We start from the raw sequence: 11573 nt of genomic DNA, 5'->3' as shown, positions 1-11573 counted from the left end.
CAACAAAGAAATTTTATGCAACAACAAAGAACACCAGTGGAATTAAAAATAATAAACATGGTATATAATAAGGAATGACAGGGATTTATGGACCAAATGAGTTAGGCATCACTCAAAGTTTGAATGGAGGAAAATCCTAATTACCTGTAAATTCCACTTGTGGACAATTTTTGTTTTTGTAATGAGCGAATTGTTTTTGGTGATATAGTTGCCTTTGGCTTGCTGTTGAAATAAGAATTATAGCAATTTTTTCGTCCAAACCTCTGAGGTTTTGTTTTTCATATATTGTATAACTTAATAAGTAAGATTAGAATCCCAAAAAGAGGGTGGAGGTTCCACACAAGAAAATTGAGAGGTTGGTTGGGATATAGAGTTAACCTCTGCATCTTGTGATGTGCTAATCAAATTACAAATGAGACCAGAGAGAAAAATAAACATTGCTACATTATTTCTCAGTCATTTGCTTCTCAACTGAAACTATAATCCTTACACTGTAGCTTCAAAATGCCAAAAAAAAAAAATGTACGAAGCACATTCACCAGTTCAGTTTACAAAATTGATTAAACTACAAAGGCCATTCACCAATATATATGGTGAAAACCCCATTTATGCTTGTAGTGCTGGCACGCAAGTATTGAATGGTACACCCCCTACTGCAACTCCTGCAAGACTATAGGGAAAAAATCAAACCGTTTAAGAGAAGGAAGGACCGAAGGAGTAAATAACCAACTAAATCCCCGAGAATAAATCAGGGTCAAATAATGTGTTAATACAGGGATGGAACACTCTGTTAAATACTAACTCTGTCTTGAAGAACACATCAATTTAAACTTTTAATGGAATTCTCATTAGTAAATCACGTGTTTTATATCGGAGGAGAAGCATTGGTATGAAGCACCCATATTTTCAAATGTTTCAACCCAACCTGCCTAGTATTTCCTTACATTATAATGCTAAACATCTAGTGTTACGTATTGTTCCCTTACACACCTGTTTGAACTAAAGTGCCAGTATAGTGTTAGCAGAACACGCCATCACTGAAAATTTTAAGTAGAACCTGCAGAGGAAACCATATATTAATAATTACATCCTACACAACAAAAATGGGATATGGATGAAATTAAGAGAGATAAAAACGCAAAACGACAGAAGCATATGCGCTCAAGAATAATAGTTTTTTAATGTTATGAATAATAAGTTTGTTTACCTTTAAAGATGCTAGAGTAGCACTTCTGGATATACAATGTTGGCGATGCAATTAGATGATTTCGGTGGTAGTATGACAGTAATTCTTTTTGATGAGGGACCGAGGGAATTTAAAAATTCGCTTGGGTATCTGGATCCATTGTTTTCAGAGTTGGTAACATCATCGACAACTCTATCTGCTGCTAAGTAAGAATTTCTTTTCCCAGGGATCAAATTTAGGACAGCTTCAGTGATGACACTTACATCATCATTTTGTGCAGCTAGAATGGTTCTTTCAGTTAAATAATCTGGGGTTGCTACCTCCTTCAAATCTAAATTTGGATAAACTGACGAAATAAGACCTTCTATGTTTGTACAGTTTTGTATCCCTAGTGCCAACTCTACGATATCTTCAGGACTCGTTCCAATCTGGAAGTTTTTAAGAGAAATATCAGTTACTATGCACAATTTTCAATGATTAAATTTTCTTCATCTTACACTATTAATATAAGAAAGTAGCGATGATTTTAATTAACAAATTACCTTGACCAAGTAATCTGTGAAGTTGGCATTATCAGGCTCTAACATCTCTAACCTCATGTTTTCAACCAAGTGTAGGACTTGCACATGTCTCCAAAGTTGGGATATCCTTAATGAAGCTCCGACAAATTGTTCTCTAACACCTTTCGGTATAATAGGCAGTGTTTGTAGGAAATCTCCATCTAGGACAACAGTGATTCCTCTGAAAGGCTTTGTATTGTCCTGAATATCACGAAGCGTTCTTTCGACTGCTTCGACACAATGTCTGTGCTATATCCGGGATGTATGGATATGATATATCAGTATTAAATACAAATTCAACTAAGTAAAAAAAAACTGAAATTATGATTCCGAATTTCCAGTTCTAATCGTTGGATGAGGAGGCTTTGACTGTTAGTACTTATTTACGAAGGGCTGCTATCATAGAAAACAAAACATAGAATTAAAATGTAAAATGCAAGAATTAATAAATACTAATATTCAATCCAAATTTGACTAAAAAGACATATTTATGTATACCATGGATGTCGGAGGATGTACAAAACAAAAGTTCGTTGCATAACTAATCTAATGCTAAGAATTGCATAAATACTAATAAGCTTGCAATTTATTTTAAAAATTCAGCTTTTAACAATCAAATGATAACTTCTTAAACGCGCAACTCAAAAGAATATAGTACGAAACAACTACTTCTAAAAATATGTCACCACAATCATAGTGAATCCAAGCCCAAGTCCCATAGACCATAGTGTTCAAAGAATTCCATTTATCAATGATGAGAAATGAAAATGTAAAGAAGTGTGCCTACAAAGACATGAACACCATCTACGATCTGGTACATGTTCTGTATTGGGTCAATCCAGTGTAAAGCAATATAAATATAGCATGGCTTCCATTTCCAGTCCAATTATTATAAAAGCAATAGAGTCAATGAACTGGTTTATCTTTGTTTGCCTCTGCCTTGAGACTATCCCCGTTTGGAACATTGTTTGAGCCCTTTTGCAAGGACCAACCACCATAGTTAGGAAGGATCCTTTCTCTTATTAGCCTAATTGGCAATCTTGACCTACTACACTAAACCCCTTAAAAAGGAGTAGAGTTGAAGGAGTCTACTGACTACACGCAAAAAGTCTCAAACAGTGAATAGACTACATTCAACAATTGGAAAAAAAAACACTTTTGTGTTCCTGACTAATGTCACAATACATTGCAATGGAATGGCAAGTTAAAAAGAATGACTAAAGGGAAAGTGATCCTCTTGTATAAGAAGCAACAATTATTGAAAAAAAGGCAATATGGAAACATAAAAATCTATCGTAGATTCAAACATTCAACCAATACATGCAATACATGTAGCATGAAATCCCCAAATTTTTTTGACGTAGAGAGCAATGAACAACCTAACTACGCCGAGATGAATGGGATTTCTCAACAAATAAAGAACTATGAAATGAAATTATAGATAAAGAACCTTAGCATCATACCTTGGGGAAAAATAAAGAACGATGAATTGAAATTAAAGAAAATGATGCCAAAGTTCAATAAACTATGAGCGCTCCGTCGAGTAAAACAAACCAATGTAACACAAAGTATTCCAAACAAAACTCAGAACATATGCGCATCGCTGTAATTTAGAGCAATGACATGGAGAGGTCTACAATAGAACTTAGTTTAAGGAATTAACAGGAAAAAAATATTTAAAATACAACACAAATCCAAGTTTCACTTGGAATTTTATATGTGAACTCACCATTCTATATGTTTAAAGAACTTAGGAACGCTCACGACCCCACTTTGTTATACAGATTTTGAACTGAAACATCTTCGTATACAAACTAAAAAGCTGCTTTCAAACATCAATCCTAAGAACAAAATGGATTACCTGGTCCTTAGTTCTGAGATTTGCAATTAACATATATTAGAGGGTTAAAGTTCTGAGAGAAGGTAACGGCTTACCAATGTACAATGAGAAGGAATTAAATTCCTCGATTGTGTTCACATGTAAATCTCCTCCCCCAAAGTTCATTGTTGCTCCCTGTATGCATCAGTTAACCACAAATAGAAAATAAGAAAATTGTGATTTTCGTTTTACACTCAAATCAAACACGCTAAAATTCTTTTTTTTTTTAAATGGAATTGAAAGCACTTAGATTTGATTGGTTTTATTTGCAACTGGTCATTCTCTAAAAGAATAGTCACGATGCCTAGAATGTAGAGTCAAGAATTGAAACTCATAAGAAGAATATGACGTTCAATTGTAAGAAACTAAAATTACTTGCCCAAGATAAGGCATATTACCTGCATACTATTCAATGATACCCATTGATTCTTTCTCTAATACATCTGCTATTCACTCCCATTTCATAAATCATTAGGCACAGAGGTTTTTTAAGCCGCATCCACAGCAAGAATTGAAACTTGGGAGAGAGAGTTGGAACTTCGGGTTTTGTAGGGGAACAAATAAGAGTTGCATAACCATCGCCAACACTAAAACCTCATAACACAGTCCTCCATAAATGCAGTAAAAACACAGTCCAACACTCACATGCTCAATCTCTATAGAAATAGTTTAAGAAACAGAGGCACTAAAACATCAGAACACAGTCCTCCATAAAAGCAATAAAGACACAGTTCAGTTCAATAAGAATTTCCGATGGAAACAAATAATTTAAGGGAAAACAAATTAAATCATGTAAGATTACCTTTTGAAATTCTTACAGTATAGAAATTGGGAGTGAGAGTTTTGCAGAGAGTTGAGAGTGTTGCATTGAATGTTAGGGGAGTAACGTAAGGAAAAATCCCATGGCTGCTCTAATGGTAGTCATCAAATCCCACCGATTAAAGTTGATTATTATTTTAGAAATTCTCTCCCGATGAATGAAGAAAGGAGTTACGGTATTGAAGAGGTTGTGAAAGTTGTCTTCAATTTAAGGAATTAAGTGTAAGAGTAGTAACTTATCCGTTTCTTTGAGAGCTTGGAAGTTGGGAATGGGGAGAGAAGCGAGTAGAGGAGGCCGAGTGCCATTTCGTGGAGAAATATGGGGAGACCCTGATTATTGGTCGTATTAAATTCGTATATTTAGTACGAAACACCCAAATTGGAAAGAGTAGTACCAAATAGGAAAGTTCGTTAATTATAACCAATAATAATTTCGTTAACACAAATATGGAAGATGGCATCCAATGTATTTACTTAACCTCTATGAGAACGTCTTAATCTGTATTAAATCCGTTTTAAATTACCATTAAAAAAAATATGTTTTAAAGTTCAAAAGGGATCCACCCACATCTAACTCACATCCCTATGCACTCCCAACCACTTTTTATCTATCCATTTTGTTTTATTATAATAGATAGTAGTAGTATTTTTTTTTTTTTTTTTTTTTTGGTCATAAGTTCATAGGCCTACGCCCTACCTGGCCTGCACATAGCTCCGCAACTGCTCATGGGCTCATGGCTAACGTTTGCAAACATATGAGTATCGTATGAAGATCTTAAAAATTGCTCTAACTGTTGATCACAAGTTTGAGATTTTTGAGACGCGCTGCCCATTGTTAAAACCTTCTCTATATGCCCATTGTTTCTACTTGTTTGGATCCTATGTGGGATAGTTTTGTTACATGTTATGATACGTGTATTATCTCAATGGACCAGTTCTTACCAGTGCTTTCAAGTTAAAGATTTCATGGGATATTGTGCTATATTTTACCCTTTAATCTTACATGTCTCAACTCCTAATTTTGGTGTGGAAAATAAGAAATAATCATTATTTAAATTGATCGGCTGAACCCATTTAGGTTGTCTACGTACCTCCTTACCAGGGATCAAGCCGCGCCGTAATTCTCCATATATTTTCTCTCATCTCTTTTCCTCCATTTTTTGTGGCTTAGCCTCTTTTTTCCTAGAGCCTCTTCTCAAATCCTATTTCTTATGGGCTTCATACCTTTCTTTAAGTCTTGTCCTAACCTTTGATCTTTTTTTCCCATCTCATCTCATGGTCTAAAATTACCCACTTGTTTCTCTCTACTACTTTTGAATTAAGTTATTGTGCTTCTATCTCATGTAAGTGTTATGTTTTAGGCATTTTATACATGTGATGTCACTGGTCATAAATATTGCTTCTACAATATACTGGATCAAGAGGCCATATTGTCTAATCTGAAACATCTGAAGCTCACTGGACTGGGGCAACCATTCTTGTGTACGTGCTCTACTGAGTTTGATAACCATAACCCCTAATTTAGAATCTCTTGTATTGGATCTACATCAGGTATCCCTATCTTTTATTTCATTTGTATTAATTGTTAAATGTTAAATGTTAGTTTACTATCGCAACCATGACTTGGCTAAACTTGCTCTGCTACAAATCTACAATTACTAGTTGATTTTGCAATTTGTCTTCAAACTGGGTGGTTAACATATTGTTCATGGGATTAGGAGGAATGCTGTGACACGAAAGAAACGATTGGGTAGAAGTGTTTCATCTCACTACATGTTATATCACCTCAAGTCTGTCAAGCTTCAAAGTATTAGTGATAACGGCAAAGTTGACCTTGAAATGTTGAAGTATATATTGAAGATTGCAGTGGTCTTGGAGAACCTCACTGTTACCAAATTTCTGTCCATTAATGCCAAGGACTTGGACGAATTTTAATAACAAGCCGCATACTCCACCTAGAGCCTCCTCGAGATTAGCAATATTTTCCCCCTAACGGTACATACAGCTAACATTTGATTTTATTTTATCTGTCCTGTTCTTGTCAAGTGGTATGTGGTTTGATTTTGTTGACTAGTAGGAGTAGGAGGATTCGTTTCTAAAATTTCTATTTTGTTTAAACAATGTTCTTCAAACTCAATTTGTACTATTTTTTTTCGGTTTAGGAGAGTACACAACAGGGAGGCTTATGGATTAGGAAAATGGGATTTGAAGTATGCTGCTGTTATCCACACACTCCACCCCAGCACTAAATTTGTCCCAAGGATTTGAAATAATACTCTTAATTTATTTTTTTGCAGCGAAAATGTAAACTACACACTTTCACTTCACCCTACTGCGAGGAGGGGAACAAAAAGGCAGGAAGAGAGACAAAGGAACTGGAAGATCGTCCACTAGAATTGAACCTGCAATTTCTTCGGATTAGCCGATGTGTAAACTCAGTCCTCACAGCTGAAGTTCTAATTTTGTGTGCATCTCATTCTGCAAATCTAAAATACAACTTACCAGATACCTTACAGGGTGAGGAATGCTAAACAAACATATTACCCAAAACATCAACAATGGGCATGTCACTATTCTTCAAGTAATCCCTTTATTTCTCACTAATGTTGCTTTCTCCCCATGATGGAATGGGAACCCGTTTGTTCAGCACATACTTATTGCACCCAAACGAATTGATTTACGAGCTATTTTAATACCCTGCAAATTAACTTCCAAGTATGATATGTTATCCAACAATCTTCATTTCCTGGGATCGTACATCTCTTCTACGGAAAAAGTTGTAGTACTATCGTTGTAGAGTTTTCTTTTTTTTTTAGATGAAGTTGGTACTAAAGTTGTACATAACAGTGCTGTCTCACAAAATGCAAAAGAAACAACTGAAGGATTACACAGTTATTTCGCTCTAGTCCGAATCTTACTTTATGACAATTTTCAGCATGTTCTTTATCCAGTGATTAGTATTGCTGGTTATTGGCGTTAGCTGCTTGAATTATACTTCCAAACTCAATTTTGTTTAGGGCTAGTCAGTAAACACCATGAATAACCTGATTACTTCTCAGGCACAAGTCCTTGGATGGTAGGAAATATCACATGTACGTAGCACTCAATTACGGTGAAACGTTCAACAACAGCCGTGGCAGAGTAAATCAATGTTGGTGAGAAGATCCCTGGACAACCATCATTACTGGAGAACATCAAACATGGCAACGTCAATTGTCAACCTTTTTAGAAGAAAGATGTTCCCAAAATATTAACAAATATCCATTTGTGTGTTTATCCAGCAATAGACTTCTTACTTGTGCATATGTTCTCAGGAAACAGGGGTAGTAAGTATGGTGGTTAAAGAAGAAGACAACAGTGATCCGTTCTCATCTACCTCCAATCCAAGTCATTACAAAGATCATCTGTTAATGTGGGATAACAATTATGGGAATGCAACAGGAGTTCCACTTGGCCACTTGAGAGCTAAGTTCAATGATCACTCTGCAAAAGTTCTTCCGAGCTTAATATGTGAAGTCAGGGTAACGCTAATTAAGAGCAATGCAGTCTACGCCCAATGACATCCAATGGAAGTATAGAGTAAAAACCTCATTGTTCAAAATCTAGTATGGACACTTTGATCACAAAAAGTTACTTCGATCAGTTCAAACTGTTGTTGAAGTCTATGAGATATACCATACTCAAGTTGTTGGATCTACTGCACTGTAACAATTTTATTCGTTGTATAAAAAAGAATGGAAGTATACACCCATATATATGTACATGCTACACAATGGGAAGCCAATTCAGCTGTTAGCTCTTGATAAAATCAAGCTAACAACCAAAGATAAAACCTTAAAAAACAAAAATAAAAATAAATTGCTGCAACCATACACAACAGTATACTTATGTATATATCTACAGGACGGAAAAAAGAAAAATATAATAAGTCTCACGGAACAAAACTGAGTTACCGTACTTGAACATATCGTTCTTGTTCTCTTGCCAGGGAGGACATACCCGAAGAGTTTCTATTGTTGAATTCGTGTAGGATACTGAGGATTGTACTAGATTTCTTACTTGCGCGAGAACTTCCTTCCATGAGAAGAGAATATAATGATGCCATGAGTGAGGAGTTCTTATGTAGTAGTGAAACCACTTCTAGGCCACCATTTATGCACAAGCTTAAAAGAATTGAAACACAGTACTCTTTCGCCGTTCGAGATGTTGAAGAGTGTAGAATCTCAATAAGAACAGCTAAAGCTGAGTTGCATAGGATTGCCATTGTTCCATCATGGCTTTCTACAAGGCTTGCCAACACTGCCAGTGAATCGGTTACAAGATCCGTTCTCTCCGAACCCGCCAAAATATCAACTAATAATGGAACCACTCCAGCTTCCAGCACTCTCCTATGGTTCTCATGAAACAGAATTAGCCCAAATATTGCAACTACAGCGTTCTTCTTCCCACGAGGGGTACCCTCCCTGATCAACGCTACAAGTGCTTCAATTGCCTCTGGTATTTCTCCAATCAATTGTCGGTATTCTTCAACCGAAGAAAGATAAAATAACGAAGCTGCAGCAAGTTGCCGCGATTCCATCTTTAGCCCATGTGCTAAAACATCCACAATCAATACCGCCCCACCATTCTCAACGATCACTTCTTTGCTCTTGGAATGCTTTGACAGATTCAGAAGTGCTGCTATTGCATTCTCTTGACTGTTCGAATCCATTGAACATAGAAGATGTAAAAGATAAGGAATTGTACCTGCTTCCAAGAAGCAAGACCTATTGAATATGCTTGATTTAGCAAGTAATCGAATATCGTTAGCAGCTTTGTTCTTGTCTTCACTTGTTCCAACTGCAAGCCTGTATGTGAGATACTCAGCAAGCAGTCTCATAGCCCCAGCTGCAGCAGGACTACCAGCGTAAATAGTCCTTGTAATATCGCGGCTTTTATGGCCTGGTTCGGCAATTAGAATCCCACTATTGGAGCAATATTGCCGAATGACATTCTGTAGAGCTGAATTTGGTACCAACGCAGTACTAGTTAACTTCTCGCCAGTTTTGGGACAAGTATGGTTTCCAGCCTTGAGCCACTTTTGAATAGAAGAACGCTCATAAGTCTGTCCAGTTGCTATAGTCACAGGATCCATCATGATCTCAAGAGAAATTGGACAACGAAAATCTTCAGGATTCAAGCAACTAAGATCCTCACCCTCGTATCTAGAGTCCGTTCGATCCATGCTTCGATTATCTGTAGCATCGAATACCACACCACGGCAATAGCAGACGAACCCCATTAGACTACTTAGTAATGCAACTTCCTTCTCCTCACCATTCAAGCTCCCTATACTAATTTCTTCATCCAAGAATTTAATCTCCTTGTTGCACTCACTCCAGCTTCTGATCTCCAAATAATTGATAACCCCTTGCAATTGAAGTGGATCAGGAGCAATCTTGTTCTCAAATTTCATTAAACTCGAGGCAACATCAGCCATGGTCCTTTCGTCGTCTGGGTCAACTTCGAATTTCGCTCTTTGTGCTTGTTTAGCTACCAACTCAATCAACTCCTTCACTTCCACCGAAACATCAAGCGAATTCAACGGAAGAACATCAAGCGAAGTTGCGACGGCATTTATTAGTACTTGCAGCTCTGCCGATATTCGTCTACACTTGATTAAAATCCATAACCGAGCACCTTCACGTGTACAATCTTCTAACAAGTAGCCAAGCTTTTGAAATGCTAGATGAAGCTCAAAGAAACAAACAACCAAAGAATGAGGCAACACCGATTTACGCTCATGAATTTCTTCTAAGAAAATTAGAAGAATACCAACTTGACGAATAATTTCTCGAATATTTCGCTTGTGAGTCACAAAAAATTTCGGTCTATAAGCACATATGTTCCGAGCTAGACTAATCAAAGACGCGACAAGGGTCATCGGTGCGATGTTTTGGCATGGATGAATTGCCGAAAATGTTAAAATCCGGCGTTCGGAATGATCTAATTTTCGATTCATTGAGAAGAAAATGTGAAATGGAATTTTTTCGACTTTTAAGGATTGGTATAAGATTCACAGAATTAGAAATGTTCGTTATGGTCTGTGCTCTATCTTCTATATATATAAGACTGGTTCAACTTTAATGAACCAAAATCTAACAAGGACACGTGGCGGTTAATCATAAGTTAACAAACTACCGCGTTTAGTACTGTTTTACTTTAGATCACGGGCTTGTTTCTGATCGACACGTGTTGGATGGACACGTGGTGGTCTAAAAATGAGTGGAAGTAGGTTCTTGGATCCTGTGTTGGATATTTAAGTTGGCTGCTGTTATTGTCTGGAGAAACAGACAAAATGGGATCCACGAACCGACTTGTTACACGTGGAAGTGTGGACGAATGACACGTTTGGCCGTGGAAGAAAAGAAGAACTCGTGCAGTCAGCTGACGATTGCCGACGAAAAAGGAGATATAATTAACGTGTATTTGAGTATCGACTCTTAAAAATGATTATCCTGTTTTAATTAACTGATTTGTAAACTATATTGTATCTTCAATTTCTAAACCACATGCGTCCAAATAATTGCATTTTATTTTAAAATAAAACAAAACTTAGTACTAAACCTTAAAGCTCGGCGCGAAAAACAAACTGACCGTAATTCGAGAAATATTTTGAAGTTCAAAGTTCGACAAAAAGTACATAATGGGATAAAAACTAAGCATATTTAATTAGTAAACATGCATACAAGTTTTGGTAGACATGTTAATATGTCCTTTAAAAAGTTCGGAAGAAATGTTTGGAATGCTTAGTTTGCTTTCCAGCCAAAACCAAAACATAACACGTGTAATTTTAACAACCCAAAATTAAATCAGAAAACTGGTACTGTTATGTAATAATAAACTCCCCATTTTGAATCTTTTTTTTTTTTTTTCTTTTTCGGCTTTGTTTGGCAAAAAAAAAAAATCCCTAGAATTTTAATCGAAAAAGTTTTTGAAAAACAGATAAAAAAAAAGTTTAATTTCTTAAAACCCAATTGTATAAGTTGGGATGAAGATGAAAAACTAAGAAATATTTAAGTGTTTTAGACAAAACAGTTCATCTAAAATCATTTTGTGTATGTTTGGAGATGTTTTAATTTGGTTCGGT

At 36.2% G+C, this 11573-nt stretch overlaps 2 protein-coding genes and 1 long non-coding RNA gene across 14 annotated transcripts; all 3 read right to left on the bottom strand.

Annotated features, from left to right (window-relative positions):
* Window positions 1-425: 425 nt before the first annotated feature.
* LOC147523332 (uncharacterized) lies at window positions 426-4866 on the bottom strand. 12 transcript variants are annotated; one of them, XR_015216010.1, is made up of 8 exons: window positions 4428-4866; window positions 4024-4281; window positions 3682-3760; window positions 3476-3587; window positions 1729-1995; window positions 1208-1614; window positions 991-1057; window positions 426-670 (listed from the first exon to the last, which is right to left on the bottom strand). XR_015216010.1 is itself a non-coding variant. In XM_086598171.1 (7 exons), exons 4-6 carry the CDS (start codon window positions 3476-3478, stop codon window positions 1219-1221), a joined length of 666 nt encoding a protein of 221 aa, XP_086454297.1. In that variant the 5' UTR covers window positions 3479-3587; window positions 3682-3760; window positions 4024-4281; window positions 4428-4862; the 3' UTR covers window positions 426-1057; window positions 1208-1218. The 12 variants fall into 12 exon arrangements, 10 of the variants coding, with proteins under 10 accessions (XP_086454297.1, XP_086454320.1, XP_086454301.1 ...); XR_015216012.1 differs by lacking the exon at window positions 3476-3587 and having other exon boundaries at window positions 4428-4863; XM_086598171.1 differs by having other exon boundaries at window positions 426-1057; window positions 4428-4862.
* Window positions 4867-7243: 2377 nt separating this feature from the next.
* Window positions 7244-7927, bottom strand: LOC147523331 (uncharacterized). Its single transcript, XR_015216007.1, has 2 exons — window positions 7741-7927; window positions 7244-7628 (listed from the first exon to the last, which is right to left on the bottom strand). It is a non-coding gene; the product is annotated as an uncharacterized LOC147523331 (long non-coding RNA).
* Window positions 7928-8129: 202 nt separating this feature from the next.
* LOC147523330 (U-box domain-containing protein 19-like) lies at window positions 8130-10530 on the bottom strand. Its single transcript, XM_086598161.1, has one exon. The coding sequence runs from the start codon at window positions 10443-10445 to the stop codon at window positions 8394-8396; it is 2052 nt and encodes a 683-aa protein (XP_086454287.1). The 5' UTR covers window positions 10446-10530; the 3' UTR covers window positions 8130-8393.
* Window positions 10531-11573: the final 1043 nt, after the last annotated feature.

The sequence above is a fragment of the Coptis chinensis genome, chromosome 1 (assembly GCF_015680905.1).
Source record: "Coptis chinensis isolate HL-2020 chromosome 1, ASM1568090v1, whole genome shotgun sequence".
Classification (NCBI taxonomy): Eukaryota; Viridiplantae; Streptophyta; class Magnoliopsida; order Ranunculales; family Ranunculaceae; genus Coptis; species Coptis chinensis.
Note: the sequence above shows the minus strand (reverse complement) of the source record. Positions and strands in the feature narration are given on the sequence as shown.

Bases quoted from the DNA above. Each gene is read 5' to 3' on its own strand.
- LOC147523330 (XM_086598161.1), bottom strand. From the start codon at position 10,445: ATGAATCGAAAATTAGATCATTCCGAACGCCGGATTTTAACATTTTCG.
- LOC147523332 (XM_086598175.1), bottom strand. The intron at 1,615-1,728 runs GTAATTTGTTAA...AAAAACTTCCAG, and splicing joins TCACAGATTACTTGGTCAAG to ATTGGAACGAGTCCTGAAGA.